The 21,296-nt window shown below is 42.3% G+C and overlaps 2 protein-coding genes and 1 long non-coding RNA gene across 8 annotated transcripts in view; 2 read left to right on the forward strand and 1 right to left on the reverse strand.

Moving 5' to 3' along the window:
* PIK3AP1 (phosphoinositide-3-kinase adaptor protein 1) overlaps positions 1-2,759 on the forward strand; it is a 49,541-nt gene extending 46,782 nt beyond the window's left edge. For 5 of the 6 annotated variants that reach the window (XM_037400832.1, XM_037400831.1, XM_037400833.1 and 2 more), the window contains 3 exons: positions 709-779; positions 956-1,065; positions 2,144-2,498. In XM_037400832.1, coding sequence (XP_037256729.1) covers positions 709-779; positions 956-1,065; positions 2,144-2,198 — 236 coding nt within the window. In that variant the 3' untranslated portion in view covers positions 2,199-2,498. Of the gene's footprint in view, positions 1-708; positions 780-955; positions 1,066-2,143 lie in introns of all 6 variants that reach the window. The other variant, XM_037400827.1, reaches the window with a different exon arrangement.
* Positions 2,751-6,341, reverse strand: LOC119153881. The gene is made up of 2 exons (XR_005106249.1): positions 6,208-6,341; positions 2,751-3,379 (listed from the first exon to the last, which is right to left on the reverse strand). It is a non-coding gene; the product is annotated as an uncharacterized LOC119153881 (long non-coding RNA).
* A 4-nt stretch (positions 6,342-6,345) lies between these two features.
* The window catches only part of TM9SF3 (transmembrane 9 superfamily member 3), a 51,034-nt gene continuing 36,083 nt past the window's right edge, over positions 6,346-21,296 (forward strand). The window contains exons 1-2 of the mRNA XM_037400834.1: positions 6,346-6,570; positions 16,053-16,248. Of these exons, the coding sequence (XP_037256731.1) occupies positions 6,361-6,570; positions 16,053-16,248 (406 nt within the window). The 5' untranslated portion in view covers positions 6,346-6,360. The remainder of the gene's footprint in view (positions 6,571-16,052; positions 16,249-21,296) is intronic.

Below are 21,296 nucleotides of genomic sequence, written 5' to 3' on the forward strand. Positions count from 1 at the left end.
AACCAGCCATAGCAGCATAGGGTATGTTTGTGAGTTGCTGTCCCCTTCAGAGACAGCGTGACTGATTGCAGAAATGTCCCGTACTCTGAGACTATGCAAGTTAAATGGGTTTGCATAAATGGTTGCTGAAGATTGTTTAAACAAACTTGTCATTTTTTAGCTCTGAAACAGACTAGGAAACATTCCTGTGATGAGTAAGGATTCTTGTGAGAGGTGTTAAACAGCTATTGGGAACAATAACCTCTCAAGTGGTCACTTATTCCAGGAATGAATGTGTGACACTGCTCAGAACCATCAACCTCCATGCAGTTGTTAAGGACCTGGGGGCTGGTAATGTAACTATACATAAATGTTGGGTATGTAACACTTGTGAAAGTATTTACCTAACTTGCCAGCTGATACTGGCACTGGATTCTTTCAGTTAGATTATGGCTGTGAGTATTCAGCCAGAAGCCCAGACCTAGATAAGGCAGAAAATTGCTAGAAAGCAAGCAAAACGGAATGGTTTAGCCTTGTGGTCTGTGTTGTATGAACATGCCATTTGGATCCCGAACATGTGAAAAACAACAGTGGAATTAGTCTAAACAAGCATTAAAAAATGTGCACAAGAGGTAAGCATGAGGTTAGAGGGAGTCCTGCGTTAGTGATATGCAGTTGAATCACCAGGATTTAATAATCAGTTTGTTTTCTCTTGCTTGCTTACTCCAGGTAGTGCAAGTAACCGCTCCAGCACTCGGAGCATATTGAGTGTCAGCAGTGGGATGGAAGGGGACAGTGAGGTAAGCTCTCACCTCTGCTATACACTGGTCTGCTGTCCTTCAGTACATGGCTTTGTTTTCACGCAAAAGGAGCTCAGGGATGGCATTACATTTGCAGAAATGGCAAAATGCAGTCACTTCCAAGCTAACAAGAACCAAATTCTGTTGGTCTGTAACCTCTTTTCTCCATTTTGTAGGACAATGAAGTCACAGAAACAACTAGGAGCCGCAGCCCTGTCGCTCACCAAGCAGAGAGGCTGCCTTTCCCAGAAAGGCCTCCCAGAGTGCCTCCTCGAGGTGCAAGCAGGTAAAGCTAAAATGGAGCTCAAATGTGAGCTTTCAGTGAATCAATATGGAAGCCTTGGCCAGAAAGCAAGGCGGGAAGCGAATGTGTCTTTCAGCAAAATCTACCCAGACTATTACTTACGAACACAGGTTGTTAGGAATTTTAAGATCCTCGTTTCTCATCTGTAGTACTTTCTCGTTTTCCTTGGTTGGTAACATGCCTGTTGCAGTGTTGTTACTGTGGTTCACATGCTGCAAGGGGCAGCACTATTGAAGCACACGCTTGCCATAGTAAGACTGACCTGGGTGGAGTAGCATTCTGTCCTTGGCAGGGACATAGTACCTTGATCCTCCTGAGAAGATCCTCTTGGAACATACATCAGCATCATGCGGAGGGAATTCCCTTTTGGCATTCCTTTGGACTCTTTTTTTTCTTTTTACAAGTTTCGGATCTTTCCAAAGCACACTTGTTTACATGTATGATTGGCCTCAAAGATAGACCTGCACTGGTTTTATGAAAGGTGTTGAGGGGTTTTGCCTTGATTTGATCAGATCACCACAAACTTAAGTAACTTGCAAACATTCCTTTAGTCCAGCCAGTGCAAGTCTATGAAGTCCAGGCCCGAGAAGCTTATCTAAGTACAGATGCTAATAAAATTCTCCAGCTGTTAATATAGTAATTACTAACTTGTGGGTGCAGTAAGTTCTGTATGTTGGCTGAGCTCTGGCAAGAATATAGCTGGAATATACCTGTAGTTAGTTTGAAAAAAAGATTTTAAATCTTTTTGATCTTTCTGCTGCCTTTCATCTAATTTTCAGGAGAAAGTTACTGTACTATCAGAGTTTTACTCCAGCCAAGTATTATAGCATCCCTTTCTAGTAATAGTAGAATTACTGCACCTGAAGAGCAGAAGAAATAACTTAGGAACAGGCACCTTGGCATCTGCTCTGTTGCTGAATCACTCACTGATAGCCTGTTTTTCTCGTATGGCTATTGCTTGTACAGTATTCTTACATACGATGTTATTGCATGCAACGTGTAGTTCCAGAACCTTATTCTTGACTATTTTTTTTAATGCATTTGTATTCTTTTTTTATAGGCCTGTAAGCTGTGAAGGCTTTTATCCGCCACCTGTGCCCCCAAGAGGTCGCTGAATCTCTCAACATCTGTGGAATATGAGATTTTCCTGGTTTTATGTGTGTACAGATAGTTTTGGGCTGTCTTAAATTATTTATAAGTGGGAACCAAATGTTTTCATCCCCTTCCTCTTCCCTAAAGCTACAGTGACTTTTCCCATGATTTTCATTGAGACTTCTTGGCCTTCTAGAACTTTTTTGCTTGGAGAAGTTCTGGTGCTTTGGGACTTCAAGCAAAAGTTTCATGGTTGGAAAGGAGAACACTGTGTGTCTTGGCAGCCCTGCACCGACATGACGTTTCCTTTCGCCCGAGAAGAACGTGTGCTCTTTTAGAAACTAAATCCTGATAAGCATTGTTATCAGAGCTCCTGATACAACCTACAAGGGCTTCATTGGAAAACCTGCTTGAAAAAGTAAAGGAAATAAGTTTTTCAAAGACTTTGTTTGAAGAACACTTATTACAGCAGGAGCTGGTGATTGTACCGCTGTTTGACATAGTGTTTTGGGTACAGACATGCTGACCTTTCAGAACATGTAGAATCTCCCTCCAGTAATCATTAAACCACTAGAGGATGAGAATTTGTCTTTATTCAATTATGTTATTTTGCATACAGCCTTGAAAACACCTTCCCCTTTCCCCTCCCTGAAGCGGACAGACATTAACAGGGTGGTTGTGCATGCTGCGTTTACCGTGAAAATTCCCACAGCAGCTGGTAAGGGACCTGCTGCATCACAAAACAGCTCTGTTTAAACATTTTTGGGGAGGGGGTGGGTACATTGTTACTTGAAGTCAGTGACTGAACTCTCAAATTAGAGACGGGAATTGGCAGCAATGCTGTGTTCTCTATCTCTTACATGTATTCACTGTAGAAGCAATATGAAGGCATTTCACTTCATGCCCTGCGATAGCTCTGTCTGCAGCGGCTGTGTCCAGCCTCTTTTCTGCCCGAGGCCTTACAAATTTAAGGAGAGCTTCCTGGTTTAGCTCTCTGTGTTCCAAACACAGAAAGCATGTAGAGCAGAAATTAATTTTGATTCCTCATCTCAAGGGACTCAATTGACAGAAGTGAGGTGTTTTGGGCTTTTTTGGGTTTTCAAACTTTCTTTTCTTCCAGGCCTTGTCATCTTGTGTGCATATCCTGGCCCTTGGGGGACAAGTGTAGGGCTCCGGTTGTCCATGAGTGACGCTGATGGGAATTCTGCAATATAACATTCAGGGTAGAGAATTAAGCATCATTACCTACTTGGTTTTCAAGCTATTCCCCCTCTTCCAGCCCTGAGAGACATAGATAGGTCTGTATTAGGTGATCCCTCAGGTACGTGTATGACACACAAAGCTTCTCTCTGGTCATGTAAGCTCCCCTTAATTTGTAAGGGAGCAGGTGGCAGAGTTACAGCTCCTTTCTCTTGCAGTGTGGCAAAGCCAATGTGCAGCACTGTAGGAGTAACAGACGGCAACTGTGACTCAGCCAGCACTGAATGACAGTGGAGAAGCCCCTGCTGCACTCAGGGGTATAGGTGTAAGCTAAATATCATCTGCACATTAAATGCATAGGGTATGATTCCAAATGCAGTTCATATAGCCTCTCCTTTTGATGATAAAGGGATGCAAGTGTTGTACTGCAGGCCTATAGCTACAGAAGTGACCTTTTACTTTTTTTTTTCTTTTCCCCTCTTGTTTTTAAAAGACCTCAGTGCCTTCCTTCTCCAGTAACTCTTGATGCTACAGGCTCTCACTGACAGTTTGCTCTTTGTTCACAGTAGCCAGGGGAACAGTGAGGTGGGAGCTGCCTTCCTGTGCTCCTCTTGGAATAGAACAAAGTTCCCAACACTATTTGGTCAAATTGGAAGCAGAGAAGGAAGTTTTGGTGCTAAAGTGAGGAAAATGGTAGCATGGATAAGTGAAAGAAGTGGGGATAAAAGAAATAAAGAGGAAATTCAACAGCTTGATTGTCTTCAGCTGCCACATGTTTTGGTTGGACACAGCTCCCTGGTTTTGCTCAGAAGTTCCCCATCTCCTTAGCATTGGCTGCAGCTGTGCTCCAGAGCTTGGAGCTGTGGTGTGATAGAGGAATTTTATCTCCTTCCGCATTTGCCAGGCACAACATAAGGTAAAAATGTAGGATATGGGGAAAACTAACAAGGCAGGAAGGGAAGAGCAAAATGTTAAAGTGTGTCATGCAGAAGACTTCCTTTCAAAGCTGTTGGACTGAAGCCGTGCATGGATCCATCTTCCCCAGCTAATTTTTAATTCTGCAGCCCCTGCATGTGAAAGCCAAATGTCTTCTGCAGGAGGGGTTTATCTGCACTATATCTGAGTGTTTGCCTTTGCACAATCCTAGTAACATGGCTGTGAACTGGATTTTTATTGCTAGTACTGCAGTGAGATGGCTTCTATCTTAATTGCTGCAAAGTAGCTCGTAAGTAGCCTTTCAGTCCTCCTCCTATTTGCAGCTTACATGCTTCCTTAGCCTGACCTGTCACATAAAAACAAATGCTAGTGGGGCTCTGGTTTGGAGGAGAGGTGAGCTGGGACAGGTGGGGCTCAGAAATATTACAGCTGTGGTCTGTTCAGGACCCTTCTGCACTCCCTAAGTTGGGGGAATCAAAGATGCAGCTCAGGCATTCCTGTCTTACTTTCTCTTTGTAACTTCTGGATTACTTGGGGATCTCACTGTGCAGCAAACACAGGAAAACTATCACCCTATCCAAGAGAAAAGAAAAAGCACTAAAATTGCTTCACTGTTCAATGCAGATGCAGACACAGCTTTCAAGTCTCTTGCAGGCCAGAGGAGATCCACCTTCTTAAGATGCCAAAGGGTTTGTCCCACATGAGTTGGGTTTCAAGTAGCTGCTCGAAGCCTCCCACGGCTCAATGTGTGGAGTCCTTGTATCTGTGGATTCTGTGCTGCTGAGTGGGCAGTGTGTGTTGCTTCTACCCAAGATGAGAAGTGCACTGAAACTGAAGCTCAGAAGAGACCAGAGAAGAAAACTGCATGCAACCACATTGTTGGTTACTCAGAGTATGCCTGGGGGGTGGGGGGAGTGGGAATTAAGTGTGTTGGACATTAGAGCCCAAGGACTGAACAGATGATGAAACTGATGGTAAAAAGTAAATGGCCTGGCCACCTGTAGGGCATCAACCAATCCACCATGCTCGGGTGGCAGCTGGCTGGCCTGGGGAAACTGCTCTTTGTACAGCGTGCCTCATGGAGCCTGCTGCAGCAGATGGCTCTGGCTGGCCCTCTTGTTGACTGAGAGACTTACATACTGAATAAACTGAAGATGCTGAAGCCGCCTCTCTGTCTCCCAAGGGTAAGCTACTCTGTTTTGGACTGAGATGCAACAACGAGAAAGAAACATATGGTGTTATCAAAGCTGTCTACAGCGTGTGGTTTTTTTTTTTTTTTTTTTTTTTAATATAAATGGGTTTTGAATGGGTTTTGACAAGTATCTCTCTCCACAGGGACCTTGCTTCTATGAACTAGGCAGGAGATGGCAAATGTACTATCTGGAAAAGGCTTCACATAAATGTAGCTTACTAGAACACGTTCGGGGAAGGCAGACTGAATGCATAAGACTACAGGGGTAGAGGCATTTAGTGCGGCATGGGGGCCAGTGATGACTAGGATGTCCCTTTTTGCATTGTTCCTAACACCACAGAGCAGCACCTGCATCCTCACCATCTGGTCTATTCTTTTGTTGGCTTGTGCCACACCCGAGAAGAGGGTGTAGCCCCTGTATTTCTTTTAATATTATGTCCGTTTGGTTTGGCTTTTTTTTTATTTTTAATTTGGAGGGGCGGGTTGCGCTCCTTCAGTCCCCCGGCCAGGCGTGCCAGGCTGACCCGCGGCGGGGTGCGAGGGCAGCCTCGCCCCCCTGCCTCTCACCCGGGGCGGCCCCGCTCGCCCCCCAGCGCCGCAGGGAACGGGGGCGCCTGTCTCTGCAGGGCCTGCGGGAGGCCTGGCGCCGCGCCGCTCTCGAGCGGCTTTACCTCGTTCCGCTGCTCGATATGCTGCGGCCTTACCAGCTGCACAGTAATGCCCCGCGCCACCGAAACCGCCGGGCCCCAGCGCGGCCGCCATGCAGGCCGCGGCGCCTCTGGAGGCCGCCGCCCGTCCCGCCGCCCGGCTCGGCCCCGTGCGGCCGCCGTAGCGCCCCGCTTCCGGCGTGCGGCCGGATGACGTGGCCGGGCGGAGCGGAAGTGGCGTCGCAGGTCGGCGTTGGCGGCGGGGCGCGGGCCGGCTCCGCGGCGGGGCCTGCTGCGTGCGCGGGGACGCCGAGGCCCGAGATGGCGGCGGCCGGGCTGCGGCTCTGCGCGGCCGCCGCGCTGCTGCTGCTCCTCCCGGGCCTACCGCTGCGCGCCCGCGCCGACGAGCACGAGCACACGGTGAGGCGGGGCCCGCACTCCTCGGGGGGGCTCCGGGCCGCGGCCTCCCCGCCCGCCGGCCCTGCCGCCGCCCAGGGGCGGCGGGGCGGGGGGCGCGGCGGGGCGGGGGGCGGGCGCGGCCGCCCCGCGGGGTCCCCCGCCGCTGGGGTTGGCTTGGCGGCGCTGGTCGGGCCGTGCCCTGTGTGTGCCGGCTGAGGCGGGCCCGGGTGGCGGGTGCCGGGGCGCTCCGATCCGGTCGGGCCGCCCGGGAGCCGGCCGCCTGCGCGGCAGCTGCGCGGGCGGGCGCGCTGCGCCGTCTCCCGCGTCCCACCTTTTCCTGGAGCAGATAAAGCCCCGGCAGGTGTGTGGCTCTGTCTGGCCAGGGCTGTTGGCTGTGGGCCGGGCGCGCTGCGGGAGCGGCCCGGCCTTCCGGGAGCGTGTTTGCTTTGCCTCCGAACAGAAAGTCAAAGCCGGAGCGCGGTTCTGCGCTGCCTGCGCGGTGGCAGCGCCGTGGGGACACGCCGCGGCGTGACAGCTCGCCTCCGGGACAGGCAACTGTGGCCTGGTGCGGGGCTGGGCAGTGACCGCAGGGCAGGGGGCTCTCGGGCCTGCAGCGCTGGCGTGGACCCCTGGGGAGAATGAGTGCATAACATACCACTGTCTGGAGTGCTCATTTATCGGTATGAGGGTAATTTTTCTAAAACTCTTGCAATAGCACCCAAAAAGGGTCACTAGGAAGTAAGTACCGGTGCTCCACAAATTTCCAATTTTGCGTCAGAAGCAGGTACTGGTGCTTCATCAATTTCCAGTTTTGTATCAGAAGCAAGTACCGGTGCTTCCCCAGTTTCTGATTTTACATTGGAAGCGAGTACTGGTGCTTGATCAATTTCTGATGTTGCATTGGAGCAATGTTTCCCATGGCTTGTGGTGCGGGAGGGGGAGGTCTGTGGAATGAGCTGAGATGTGGTTTTGGAACGAGACGTTGCTGAGACCTGTCCCTGTTCCCTCACAAGAGGGGTGGATTGGAGCGTGGCCATGATTAAACACAGGGTCTGTCTGGTAGAACTGTTGTGCTCTTGAGCAGCCTGGCTGGTGAGCACTTGCTCAGTTTCTTAAGGTGGCTCTCTCTGGGTGTGGTATGGTAAGCTTTGTAAGTGTTTTTAATAAAACAGATAAATAGCATTGATAGTTTTTGTATAACCGTTAGTTAATTAGTTGCCTAATTCCATGTATTTACAAGACCTGAAAACAGTTCAGGCTTGTCTTTATTCCTTAAAAGCTAATGGGATTTATCAGTGCTGCAGTTAATGACACAATTAAGCTAATATTGAGTACTTTCAAGGAACAGATAGTCTTTGAACTACCTTAGGTCTCGGTTTTGTTGCTGAATCTGTGTTTTAGGGTTAGATTTCTGTTGAGGTGGAATGGTTTTAAGCATAGCACTGTGTTTTATCTTAAAGGCTGTATGACCTGAGCGTTTCCTAATTATCCATTTAGTATTGGCAGTCTTCTGGGGAAAAAAGTATTTCATAAAGCTGTCATTGAACGTATTTATCTTTCAGCTCTCCCCTCAAAAGTGATTTCTGATGGTTTTTAGGTCTTCTGAATGATTACCTAAACAATTCCCAATCGAAATCACAAACTCCTTTTGAAAGCTTGTCGTTTTTTCATCTAAATTGCACAGCTCTTCAAGATCATTACTCTGTCTCATGGTTTAGTATTCTCGTTCACATGGTGTCCAGTTTAGTAACATCACGTGACAGGTTGGGAATAGCTGATGTAAGAAGGCAGTTACCTTTTTTTGGAAGGCTGTTTCCTTGCTTATTTTGATGCTTTAATATTGTACAGGAGATTGGAGTGGAAGCGTTAATAGTGTGAATGAAACTTAACCGGGGTTTTGTAGTAGTATGCTGATTTTGACATTAGGATCCTGAAGTACGTGGTCCTTAAATACTGCGTTTTAATGAATCCGAGTTTTGGGTATGATTACAGTTGGAAGATTTGTCTTTCTATAATGAAAGTGCTTTATTACATTGTGGAGGCTCTGATCGCTTTTGGGGAAGTGGAGGGGAAACAGTAGTATGCTGATCCAGGACTCCGTAACTTCAAAGTGTAAATTTTCACTAACTTTAAGACTTGAATCACATTCATAGGTATACACACCGTTATGCACTGCTGTTTCCTTATTAGTACTTTGTTGTGCAAAGGCTTGTGCCCCAGCATTTGGTCGTGTCTGGGTGAAGGCATGTCCTTACATCTTGCCACAGTTGACTTTTAACTGCCAGTGTACAGGGCCTTATCTGTACTGAGCATACTGAATATTTAGAAGTACTGACTTAAGTGTTTAATGTTCTGTGTTAGCAGGTTATTTTTTTAGTTCCTTTAGTGCTGCTATAATACATAATAGTGTACAACACTTAAAACATACATGTGCTTTATACATATTTTTGTATTAATATAAATTGGCTGTTAATGTTTTCTGTGTGTCCTTTATAACTGTAGGGCTGCATAAGCAAATATTATATAAGGTAGTTGTGAGAGGACATGCATGAAGCTCCAGGACTATAAGTACTAGCGTTTCTGGAGCTGTTGGGTATGGATAGCTTCATGGGATCAGCAGCTAAATCCTTTATCTTAAATTTGAATCAGCTATTAAAAATGGTGTCTGCATTTCCTTAGGGGAAGAATACTATAAATACAATTATAATATAAAGACTTGGGTATTTAAAAATCAATGGTAAGTGAAGAGAAATTGGGATTTGACACAGCATTTAAAATCTCAGTTATCAAAAGATAGTGCAGCAATGTAACTTCAGACCACAACAGAACTTCCCAGAAACTAATTGAAAACTTGTCTGCTGGTTCTTTAACTTTGCTGCTTCTGAGTGTGTCGCTTCCCTGCTTTTTGCCTGTATTCTGATGCACCGTTTTTTTTGACAGTTGGCCTTTTACTTGTGAAAGTGATAGTATAGATGAGGTATTGGTGGCCTTATCACAGTATATGCTGATCCTGCAAAAGCAGGGTTGGTGGGCTCCTGCCTGGTGCTTGCCTTCGCATCGTCTGCTGCTAGACTTGCTGGAGTTGATGATAAAATAGACAAAATGTAGAAATATTCTGAATATCCTGGGGATTTGTTGTAGGGGAGCAGTCTAGGGAGTAGGTAACATTTTAGTTTTAACGTTGCTTCAGTTTAATTACAGTGCTCTGTAAGCGTAAAAGTACATGACAATCAGTGAAAAATAAACAAAACCCAGCCTGTGCTATGTAGCAGAACTCCTACTTTGTAATGATTGAGAAAAGCATTTTTGTTTGACTTCTAGCCTGATGAACTATGTTAAAGCCCTGAGTCTGTAAAACTTGTTTAAAATTAATACATAAAATTATGAAATCTATACAGTATCTGTAAATTGTCAGAAAAACACTGCAAAACGTTTCAGTGCATGTAAAATACCTCTTTGCATACAAAGTTGTGTGCAGACGAGCAGCCTGATTCCTTTTTGAAGTTCTCATGGTTCCATTTTGAAGAGGTGAAATAAATGTCACAGAAGCAGGTCGTGGTGTGCCTGAGCAACCGTGTGCATCTAGGAAGTGTAACAGTGAAAGGACTGCTTGTACAAGAGTTTAGGCTGTGCTGCTGGTACAGTTCTAGCCACAGTTTGGTGAGACCTACAATTCAGAGAGAAATGAAGAGGTGTTACTAGAAATAACCCGCTTTATCTGAAGAAGAGTGTGAGGCTGAAATCCACAGTTTAATAGACCGTGGATGTAAGCTGCGAATACTTGAGTATTATTACAGTGCTTGATAGATAGAATATCTGTATGATACTGGGGACTAGGAGCCTGGGATATTACTTGCCGGTTGAGTCTTCCTTGCTGCCTCTTTTATTTCCTGTCCTGCTTCTGCAGCTTTGCTCTCCCAGTAACAGATAACGTTGGTCCTTTTTCCCCTGAAAAGTGTGCTGGTGTTCAAGAAACGAAATTGTGGAAAGCCTCACTCCAAACTTCAACTTGAGAAATAGAGTAAAATTGCATGCTTTCTGAAAGAAACTATCTCGAATTGAATTTATTTTGCTGAATCATCACGTAAGATTTGGTAGTTGTAGTCCTCTCTGTGCCTCCCATCATTTTTTGTAAAGTGTTCTCACGGTTTAAAAAAGAATATTGACAATCTGCCAGTCTGCTATCCTTTTCTGCAGCCTTTCATATACTGACTTAATCTAGCCTTAATTGTTTTGTAGAATAAATAGTTTGTTTCTAGGGCTACCATGCTAATTTCTACGGTTGTGGAAAGCAATTTCATGTTTTCTTTGCACATCATGAGTGCCCTATTGGGTAGCAGGAAAGAAAGATGCATGTACTGTGCTGAAGGTAATCTCACTATTGCTGTGCTTGGATAGTTTTTAAAACCATACAGATGTATGGAAATTGTATTAAGCCTCACAGTGGTGCGCACAGCCTGAATTTTCAATAGTTATATTGTCATGGAAGAAGTCCAAGCTTGGCCAGGTCAGAATGTGCAAGCTTCATGCCAATTTCATGTTCTGCAGGGGAGTAGAAGGGTAGCCTTGCCTTGGTGCCAGTGTAGGTGGGTTTAGCCTGATTTTAGCTTGCACGTGCATGACACCTCTATAGCCCAGTGCTCTGAAAAGCAGTGTGACTGTGGAACAGATGTCCCCAGTTGTGATGAGGGCTGTAGCTGATACCTGGTGGCACTTGAGGGGCACGTTGCTCCTCTGCCACCTGGGCGGCAATTAAGGAAAAAAAGTTTCTGAAGGCGACATCCCATTAATTGGATTGTACCAGCCTACTGTAGGTAACTTGTGTTGATGCTGAGACTTGTCCAGGCTGCTGCTGTGGTTCTGCACAGTTGAAATAGATCATTATATACTCCACATAGTCACTGAAATCACTGAGCTGATATTAAGCAAAGCCAATGATGATGCAAAGCCAAAGTTGCTATTCTTACAGAAGGAGTTGCAGCAGTTTACTGGTTGACCTTTTTTACCTTGTCAGGTACTGTGTTCTTAACAGGACAGTGGTGTCCATCTTCTGGCCTGTGAAAAGCTTCCTTTTCACCATCTAATTCTCTGCAAACAAGTCAGGAAAAGAATGAAGAACAGGAATTTCTGAAGCAGCAGTACTTCGGTACAGCAAACTAAGTCCTTCATGTTAGGAAGCTGTTTGGCACTTGTTTTCGCAAGGGATGAAGTTAAAATTGCATTGATGTATAAGTGTAACTCTAGATATTAGATTTATGTCACCCAGATTATCTGGAGTCTATTCTGCAGCTCATTACTTATAGTTCAAATTATTTTACTGTTTGACATGTTATTTCGTTACTACTTGTCCCTGTTCCAAGCCTCAGTAGTTTAGATACAGCTGTAATAGGAATATGTTTCTTTTCTGAAAGTCCTGTAGCAGTGATGGGTCAAATAGTGACTCAGGACCCCTGTCATATGTGAAATGAGAGCAAGACATTTTTATTTAGGTCTCTTAGGATGACAGCTATTCTCAGTGAATTTAACTAGTTGGGTGTGTGACCTGCACGTTCTTGTACTTTGTAGCCGAATTTCTCTTTTGTTTGTTCTGTACCTTTATTGATAGGGGGTTCTTGATACTTTTATTCATGGGATCTGGTGGAATCTCAGTGAGTCAAAGCATTTTGCTTGCTGATTATGTAGCAGAAGATAAGGAAACTTATCACAGTTGGCTATGCAAGTTCTATATTACTGTACAACAGTTTTTGAAACAAACACAGAATAAGACAGGATGTGACTTATTGAAAATAAATTCACATCCTGTCTTATTCTGTGTTTGTTTTGACTATGAGTTATTGTTGACTTGCCTGCTCAGGTTAACAGATGGCAATAGGATTTTTATTTGCTCTGTTGCATTCAGAATTCAGAGGTTACGGTTGAACAGTTGCTTGTCAGCCAGTATCAGAATAGCAAATACAAGAATTTGGGGTTCTTCTGTTTTGTCATTTTGTCCAGCGTGTCTAAGGCTGATCAGTTCCTGATGAAATGGAAATAGTTTCTTCAGGATGTTCTTTCTGCCGAGAATGGAAGGTGATGCTACGGAGCTGAAATTTTCTTCCTGTTTTCTATGGCTGCAGGTTCTCCACAGTTTGCAGGAGACTCCACATGGTCTTAAGACTGACAACGAATGTGCTGACCAAAATCTGACTGGTACTGATGCAGCGTACCTGAGTGCTGTGGCTCCCTTGGAACCAGGACTTTCTTATAAACTTAATCTGTGTTATCTCTTTTGTAGTGTGATGTTTTTGCTGGAAGTCGTGTTGTACGTTAGCCTTATCCAAACCTGGAAGTCCTCATGTAGAGGTGACAAAACAGTCCTGCGAGATACTCTAATTCTTTGTCTTGCCTCAATAAGAATTGTTTTCCTCTTAAGTGTGTTGACAGTGTTACTTGTTGTAGATGCTTTGATATTCTGAAGGCAGTAATGAAAAAGGAAAAAAACCCCACCTCAATCAGAAAACCCAAACCACCACAAACTTGAACTCTTTGATAGCACTGAGTTCTTGCCACTTTATTGCCCTACCACTAGGGTAAGATTAGAAGGATGAGATATGTCATGACAGGGAAACATATTTAACATGAAAGCTCATTTTTATAATTGAGAATGAGCAAAATCCAACAAATGTAGGAAGAAGAAAATCTGTTTGAGTTTCTACTAGACACCACCCCTGCCCCCAAATTCAGGCTGAAGTTGTTTAAGATTAATTTCTTCCTGTAGCCCTCTTGATTTTGAGAGGGCACTGGGAGCACCTAATGGACTGCAAATTGCTGTGACTAGGGACTCACTGACTCAGTGAGGGGTAGCCTGGGCTGGCTGAGCTGCTGTGCTCGCTTGTGTAGCTGTCCTGAACAGATTTCTCTTGTGCTGGTCTGGGATGGTTGTGAGAAAGGAGGAAGTAATAAATGTAGACTGAATTCTTTGCTGGTGTTTGATTTGGTCCCTATAAGCATCATGCAGGTAAGAGACAAGCAAAGGCCAAATTTGTTATTGTAGGTGTTGTAATTACAATGTAGTTACATTGTTAGATTAGAAACCGTGACAAGATTTTGAATAATATGCTCTTAAGAAGTTGGGTTTTCTGTTGCTTGCAAATGATCTGGTATAGTTCCAAAAATGCAGAGGTCCCAACTCAGTATGAAGCAGGTTAGAAACAAGAAGCCAAGTAAAGTGGTGGTCAATGCTTTCTTTATTCAGGCACTGTCAAAAATGAATCCACAGACCGAAGGATGTGGTCATACTCTATTATTGAGGGTTGGACAGAGACATGGCTCAGTTCACGTGTACGCTGTTGCATTACAAGGAGTAATGCTGAAGTGGGCTCTTGACAAGTTAGGACCATGTTGAGAAAGGGCTGAAAAAATGTTCTGCAGCTGTTAGAGGAAGAAACAGAAGACGTGCTAGGCGTAACAGACTAGAAAAAGATATGGACAAACTTGTCCCTTGCTACGTTGGCAAGAGCTGGAGGCAGTATTGTAGTGCAGATTCCACTATCATCTGCTGCTGCTGCTGAGGGGGCTGGAACTGTGACTTTTCTTTCTTCCTTCTTTCCCAAGTTTCTTTGAAGTTGGACAGCTGTGCTGCGCTAGTGTAACCTTTCTGCTTGCTGGCAGAGGAGGAATGTCTGCTTTCTCTTGCTTTGTTGTTTACTCTTTGCTCCTTCATTGACATTCTTTACTTGTCAGGAATGTTCTGAAGTGTGTGCTCTGCAAACGGACAGGTTTGTGAAATCTGTTTGGTCTCTGCTGCGGCTCAGAATGAAATTAGGAAGATATTTAAAGTTTCTTGTTGGAGATTGCTCACATAAGAGGCTGGAATGACCCTTGTGCATCTTTGTAAACAAAAAAGATGAGGCTTGTAATTGAGATAATTTGTTAGTATAAAGGGATTAAATGATTTCTCAAAGCATGTTTTTTTAAACCCTTGAGTTTAGTTTTTAAACACCTCATCTGAAGAATTTCTTGCATTCCATGTGTAGCTATTCTGAGTTAAGCTGTCAGTATGACTGGTTATTCAGAATAAATAGAGTTGAAAAACATTTGTTCATTTGTTAAAAAGGGAGATGCAGAACTGTATTCAGTATTTCAGCTGTGCACTATGAAATAGTTACAGCTAATTAACATTTGACTTTCTTTTCCTCTCCAGTGTGTTCTGTGTTTGCGTATTGGTCTTAAAATAGTACCTTATTCTTCTGTACTTAAAAAAAAAAAAAAAAATCAGGATCTATATGGTGATCGTGGTGGTAGGTGTGTATAGTTATAAGTAGAGGGTTTTTTCTGCCTGAAAAGTTAGTTTACTGTCCCTCCTAATCTGTTGAAATTATGGTAGGTGAAGAAATTGTGTTGGGTGAGAAGCTTTGTAGTAACCAGCAAACCTGATACCTCATCCAGATGTGTTCAGGTATACTGCAAGTTATGATTTTGAATCACTAAATTCTCCTGAATTCACAAGGTATTTGAATACTGATAGATGAATGGCTTTAAGGATTTTTTGTTGTTGAAAAGCTATAAAGGCTTGGAAGAAATTACTGGCTTGTAGCCAAGGAAAAAGTTTTCCTGGCTAACAGTAGTTGTCGAAAGTGAAGGGTGGATGTTCCTAGAAGGAATTTCATGGCAGCCATCAGACTCCTTGCTGATCTGTTTTTCCACTGTGAAAATGTTGGAAATGCATCAAAGTACAGTCCTTCTGTCTGACTTTTTTGTCTCTTAGCTACTGTAGGTATGCCACGGTTTAATTTTAGTGCCTCCTGTGAGACATTGTGCGCTTCTGGATTCATACCATTACAAAAATGAAAAAGAAGTTGCATTTTGGAGAAACACAATATAGCAGCCACCATGGATAGATTGCCTGATTTATTTGCTAAGATCTTGTTTAACAAGGTGTTAGTCTGATATTTCCTTTCTCTCAGTGGAGATAAGTAGAGTTTGGCTTTTATGAGAGGAGCGAGGTGCTGGCCCAGGCTGCCCAGAGCAGCTGTGGGTGCCCCATCCCTGGCAGTGCCCAGGGCCAGGCTGGACGGGGCTTTGGGCAGCCTGGGCTAGTGGGTGGTGTCCCTGCCTGTGGCAGGGGCGGCTGGAACTAGATTGTCTTTAAGGTCTCTTCCAACCCATACCATTCTATGATTAACTGATGTGTGCTTCAACAAAGTTTGTAGAAGCTTATATATTTTTGAGACTTCTGCTCTCTGTGTCTTCTGCTTCCCTCTTAGTGAATCCCTCTTTTCTGATGCTTCAGTGATAGGCTTTAAGAAACTCTGTGATCGACTAAGCTTTTTTTTTGTAGGCAGGCAGTCTGAAATCTTGTCCTAGAATCCGTGCTACCCAAACGGCAAAAATACTTGACTGTCTTTAAATGTGACTGTTGCCTGTGATTGAACAGTGCTGCCTTGCTAGTTAATGTGAATGAGTTTTTTTAATATTTTTATTCTGTTGGGCTTCTCATCTAACTCAATAATTTTATCTTTCAGTACCAAGATAAAGAGGAAGTTGTTTTATGGATGAATACAGTAGGACCCTACCACAATCGCCAAGAAACATACAAATACTTCTCTCTTCCTTTTTGTGTGGGATCAAAAAAAAGCATCAGCCATTACCATGAAACCCTAGGAGAAGCACTTCAAGGAGTTGAATTGGAATTCAGTGGTCTTGACATCAAATTTAAAGGTAAGCAATTGAAAGTGCATTTAGTCACTTAAAATAACCTATGAACCCTTAATGCTTTATTTTTAACTAGAGGAACTGAAAGTTTGCCTCTGCTAGTGACTGAGTGTATTTCATATTGTTGCTTGAAATGCCCTGCAAGGTTGTCTACTACCATTGGTTTTTCGGTTTGCAGTAAAGTTTTCATTTTTGTGCCCTTTAAGAAAGATGCTTGCAGCAGATACATGCTTCTGAAGTAACTGATTGCATTTCATAAAGTAAAACTAAGCTTTCTGCATATGAATGATTAAAAGTTTATTTACTGGAATTAAGATTCTGGAATTACCAGTTATGAAGATGTAATTTTTTTCATATGGTGTTGAATACCTTTAAACACAAGGGTTCTTGCTCAAAGTCCTACCTTAACACAAAGTTAATTTTATTGTATCCTTCTGGTTACTGTCTAGTTTAAAATACCTTTGACAAATACCTTTGTATTATTGGCTCTAATTCATCATATGCTGGTCAGGATGGAGCTAGTCTGGTTTTTTATCTGTTGCTTCCTGCCCTCTCCCTTTTTCCATGCTGTTCCAGAGATGACGTTTAACTTCTTTTGCAAATACATTTCTTGTGTTAGGGGCTGCGTCTTCTGTTGCATAATTTCTGTGTGTGTTCTTTGGTACCCTCAGTACTTTCAGGTATCTGTAGCTGGTAGTTCCACAGCTTTAAATAACAACAGATTCTTTTTGTCTGTATTGATTTGTAACATTGATATATTCACGTTTAGATTTCTGTGTATATGTATCTTTTGCCCCTAGAGGGTTATGCTTCATTGCATCACCAGTGCTTAACTGGATCTCTTAGGATCTCCTGTCAGAGCATTTGCAATCAGATGAGACTTAGTTTCCGTAGGTTACAAAAGTTGTGTCCAGAATTGGTCTTCTGCAAAATTAAAGAGACTTGATGGTTTTGTTACAATTGGGGTAAGTGGAATAAAAGATTAGAAGGTTGTTAAAACCATAGATTCTTGATAAATTTCTAGGTTGCATAGAGGATAGCATCTCTGCATTAAAGGAATTTGGAGTTGAATCTTTCCTTTTAAGAACGGAACTGTACCTGCACAAACAGTGGAAAACCGTCCTACTGCTGGTTTGCAAGACTTACAGCCTGCTGAAAATTTTACTCGGTATGAGAGAAATAGTTTTCCTGTCAAACCATGTAGAATACACTTAAAAATGCAAAATGGAAAGAACAGAGAAGGCAACTGGCAGCAGTTCAGCATGGCTGTGAAGATTAAATAAAACTTCTATTGTCAGAATACAATAAATATTTGTTTTTACAGCCAGTTATGTGTGTAATTTTTACTTTCTTTAATTGCCTTATCTTTACAAAGAGATTATATTATTCCAGTGCAAGTGTACTCTCTAGATGCAGCACCAAATTGAAAAGACTGGAAGGTTAGTGAGTTAATGTTTAATGTTCTGAAATGACCTATTCCCAGATTTATTTTCTGAAGATTATCTGTAATTAATTTATTCCCCTATCATATCAATTTTTTGCTAGATCAAGTCTTTTGTGAGTGGGAGTACTGAGCAGGCTGTGCTGTTCCATAGCTCACTTCTCAGCATTTCCATCCTGGACCTGCCCTTTTCCTTACTCATGTGGAGGTTGTAACTTAGTAACCTGTTTTTAAGTGGAAGTGTTGAGATGCTATCAAGGGAAGGAAAGTAACTGGCTTAAGGTCAGAAACTGGCTGGAATGCTTGAAAACCTTTTCTTCTGTAGTGATCAAAAAAAGCTAGAACCTCTGTTGTACCAGAAGTACATGCAGTAGTCAGGCTGCTTTAGATTTGTAAAGCATGTTCATCTTCTTTTTCCTGAAATGACAGATAAGATAGATGAAACTTTTAGTGTACTTTTTGTCTCCTTTTGTGACCACCATGTAGTCTGTAGTCAGATGTGGTTTAGCTTTCCAGAGTATTTTCTGCCATTTCTGAGGGAAGTACACAAAAGCAGAGCATTGGATAAAAGCCACTCTTCTGTGAATACGCTCTCAAATATTTCTGTAAAATGTTCTAATAATTAAGAACTTAATGAGTTTCTGTTTTGGTAATTCTTTAATCCAACACTTAGAAAAAAAGCTTTAAACAAAAATAAGTACGACTTGGGTAATATTGAACCTCCAGATCCTCAATACGTAGAAACTGATACCGTTCCTATTTGGTTAAGTGAAGTCTTTTGGAATTCAGAACTGCAGGGAGCCCAGATCATCCTGGACTAACATCCTGGACTAGACTTCAGGATGGCAGAAAAGTGCAGTGGTTTTTTTTATCTTGTAATTGTTTTGGTTTTTATCGTTTCTCTGCCATGTTAGTTTATCTGTTGTCTTCTGTAGCTCTTTACAAGAGGTAAATCTGTTTTCCTTAAGTCTCATTTTGCGTTCAGGTTAGGAGTTTCAAGATTCTGATTCACAACTCATTGTGCTGATGTTTTGACATGGAAAGCTTTAGATTTTGTCCATTACAAGTATTATTTATTGTGAAAAATTGAGTACAAATTCTTTAGGGTTTAAGGTCTGGTCTTCCACTCATACTAATTTTTTTCAGTTTTTGCACCTCTAATTGCTTTACCAGTGCACTACAAGTATGCAGTTGCTACATTAGGGTCTCTTCTTCCAGATAGACTGGGCATTATGTCTTTCAAAAGAGGCTTTGAATGAGTATGGAAGAGCAGAGATTTCAAAAAGAATCGGGTGTTTATGGCTTGCCAGTGTAAGTGATTGATGTGCTGGTACGTTTCCCAGCAGGTGGGGCAGTCCTCTTCATCCATGTCCTTTGTTGCTTTTTAAAAATGTATTTTTTATTATTACTAGCACATTGGCTTTCTGTGCAGATTGACATTCTGTATTGGACCTGCAGTGAATTCAACTCCTAACCAAAGTGGCTGCAGGTCAGATGTTTTCTATAAAGCAGATGGTACACGGTAGCTGGTTGATGACTTAAGTACGTGTACATGATCTGGGAAGCTGTCCATGTGCATTTCTAGTTTTTTCTCTTACAATCTGTGTCATCTACATAAAAGATGAAGCCAATAATCTCTTTGCTGTTAGCTGGCATGCAGCAGCTTCTGTATCAGGAGGTGCTTTAATACTTGTAGCAGTGATCCATGAAGCGAAATCTGAATGGGAGTCAACTCATATACTTTATTCCAAACTTCAGAGTAACAAGTATAAATTAGTTGTAGCACTAGTTATTAATACTTACTTAATATAAAATTATGTAAAATTAGTTGAAACCCTGATCTCCTTGATACACAGGTTTTTAAAGTGAAAAAACAGAGCAAAGGATTGCTATCTGAGATTCATTTTTTACAGGCTTAAAAACTGTCGTAACACCACTATAATTTATATCCAATGCATGTAGGAAAATCCAAATGTCATAGACCATCTCTTTAAAATTTAGCATTTGCATAAAGAATTCTGTTCCAGTTTGGTTGTTGAAATGTGATATTAGCTCAGTTTTCTGGTGACTTGTAATAGCAGATCTTGTTCTTGGCTGAAGTTGTGTTCACTTTTTTAAGAAAAATAATAGTAGCTGGATTATATCAATGAAATAATTTTCTTTTTAATGGATAAATTTTATCTCATTGTGATTGATCCATCTACCTCTGCACCAGTGGTCCAGACATTGCTGCAAGGCAGCTGAAACAGAGTTGCTGGTGATCTGTGGTTTTGGATTTTTTTCTTAAGAAGTAGAAGCTTATGTTTTGGCACCAGTAGATTCATATGTACTTAAGGAAAAGGTATGGCTTCAAGGAGTGTTCAGTATCTTTAACATTTAAAGCTGAAATAATTAAGAACAGCTCAGGTACCTTTCACTAATCATTTAGATGCTTGAATGTGCATTTAAACACCTAACCATAGGCACCTGCTTTTCAAAATGTTGGCACAACTGTCTGAAAGACTTGTACGGATATTCTTCATGAATATTGCATTGGATCTCAGTTCTGAGTTAACAGGTAATCAAGTTTTTCCTCATGTGTGTTTGGGACTATGGCAAGACTAACAATTGCAGGTATTTTTCCACTTTAAATGAGTATCATAAGAGTTTACAAAAATGAATTAGATTTGGATTTTATACTGTTAGATTTTTGTCCTCTGGAGTAAGTAAAGGGGAGTTAGAATTGTTCTAATAAATTAGCTTCTGCAGTATAAAACAGTTCTCGGCATAGTTTGACTGGACAGCAGTAGCAGGTAAGTGTGAAACAGTGTTGTTCGTCATATTCAAAGAATTACTTAGGCTGCAGCTGTCAGTAACTGAAGTACCGTAGACTGCATAAGTAGAACTGTCAGTTGAATCAGCAGACCTTGCCTGAGTTTTTGCGATGGAATAGGAAAGTTATGGCTCTGCAGAAATGTATTTCTGAGAATGGAGGCTTGCACGTGAATATTTGTAGTGGTGACTGGTGGGCCAAATCTACAGTGTATTGAAGGATTCATGAAGTAGTGTTTCTTTTGGTATTTAAAAATGTGTCACGTGAAGGATGCTTGCAACCGTACAGAATAGCTGGATTTCCCTTCTGTTACAAGTAGGAACAATATTGTTCTTATTGCAGCTCTCAAATCTGTATGAACATCTTTGTGAAGTAATGCATTGTTAACATATGCTTCCATTGTTATATAACTAAGTTTTCAGTTTGCTTAATTTCTTGCCAAGCTAAATCTAGACTAATAATGCTTTTTATGTAATATGTGCAGTTGTTCGTTCAAGTACTTGAATTGACACCCTCTGCGTTACACCTGAGAGTGAATTATGAAATATATTGAACATTGGGATCATAGCAACTTCAATTAGGAAATTAATTTTTTACATTGCTATACAATATCAGTTAGAGGAGATGAATTTGAAGGGGAAAAGGGGTTTTAACGTACCTGAATTTTGCACTTAATTAGAAATTTTATTAAATGACCATATTTCTAAATGAGAACTCCTTGCCCAAGATTTCCCTCTGCAACACCTCTAGAAAATACGACAGCCATTCAGGACTATGTTCAGTACTGGGAGATGGTCAGGT

The sequence above is a fragment of the Falco rusticolus genome, chromosome 9, assembly GCF_015220075.1.
Source record: "Falco rusticolus isolate bFalRus1 chromosome 9, bFalRus1.pri, whole genome shotgun sequence".
Taxonomy (NCBI): domain Eukaryota; kingdom Metazoa; phylum Chordata; class Aves; order Falconiformes; family Falconidae; genus Falco; species Falco rusticolus.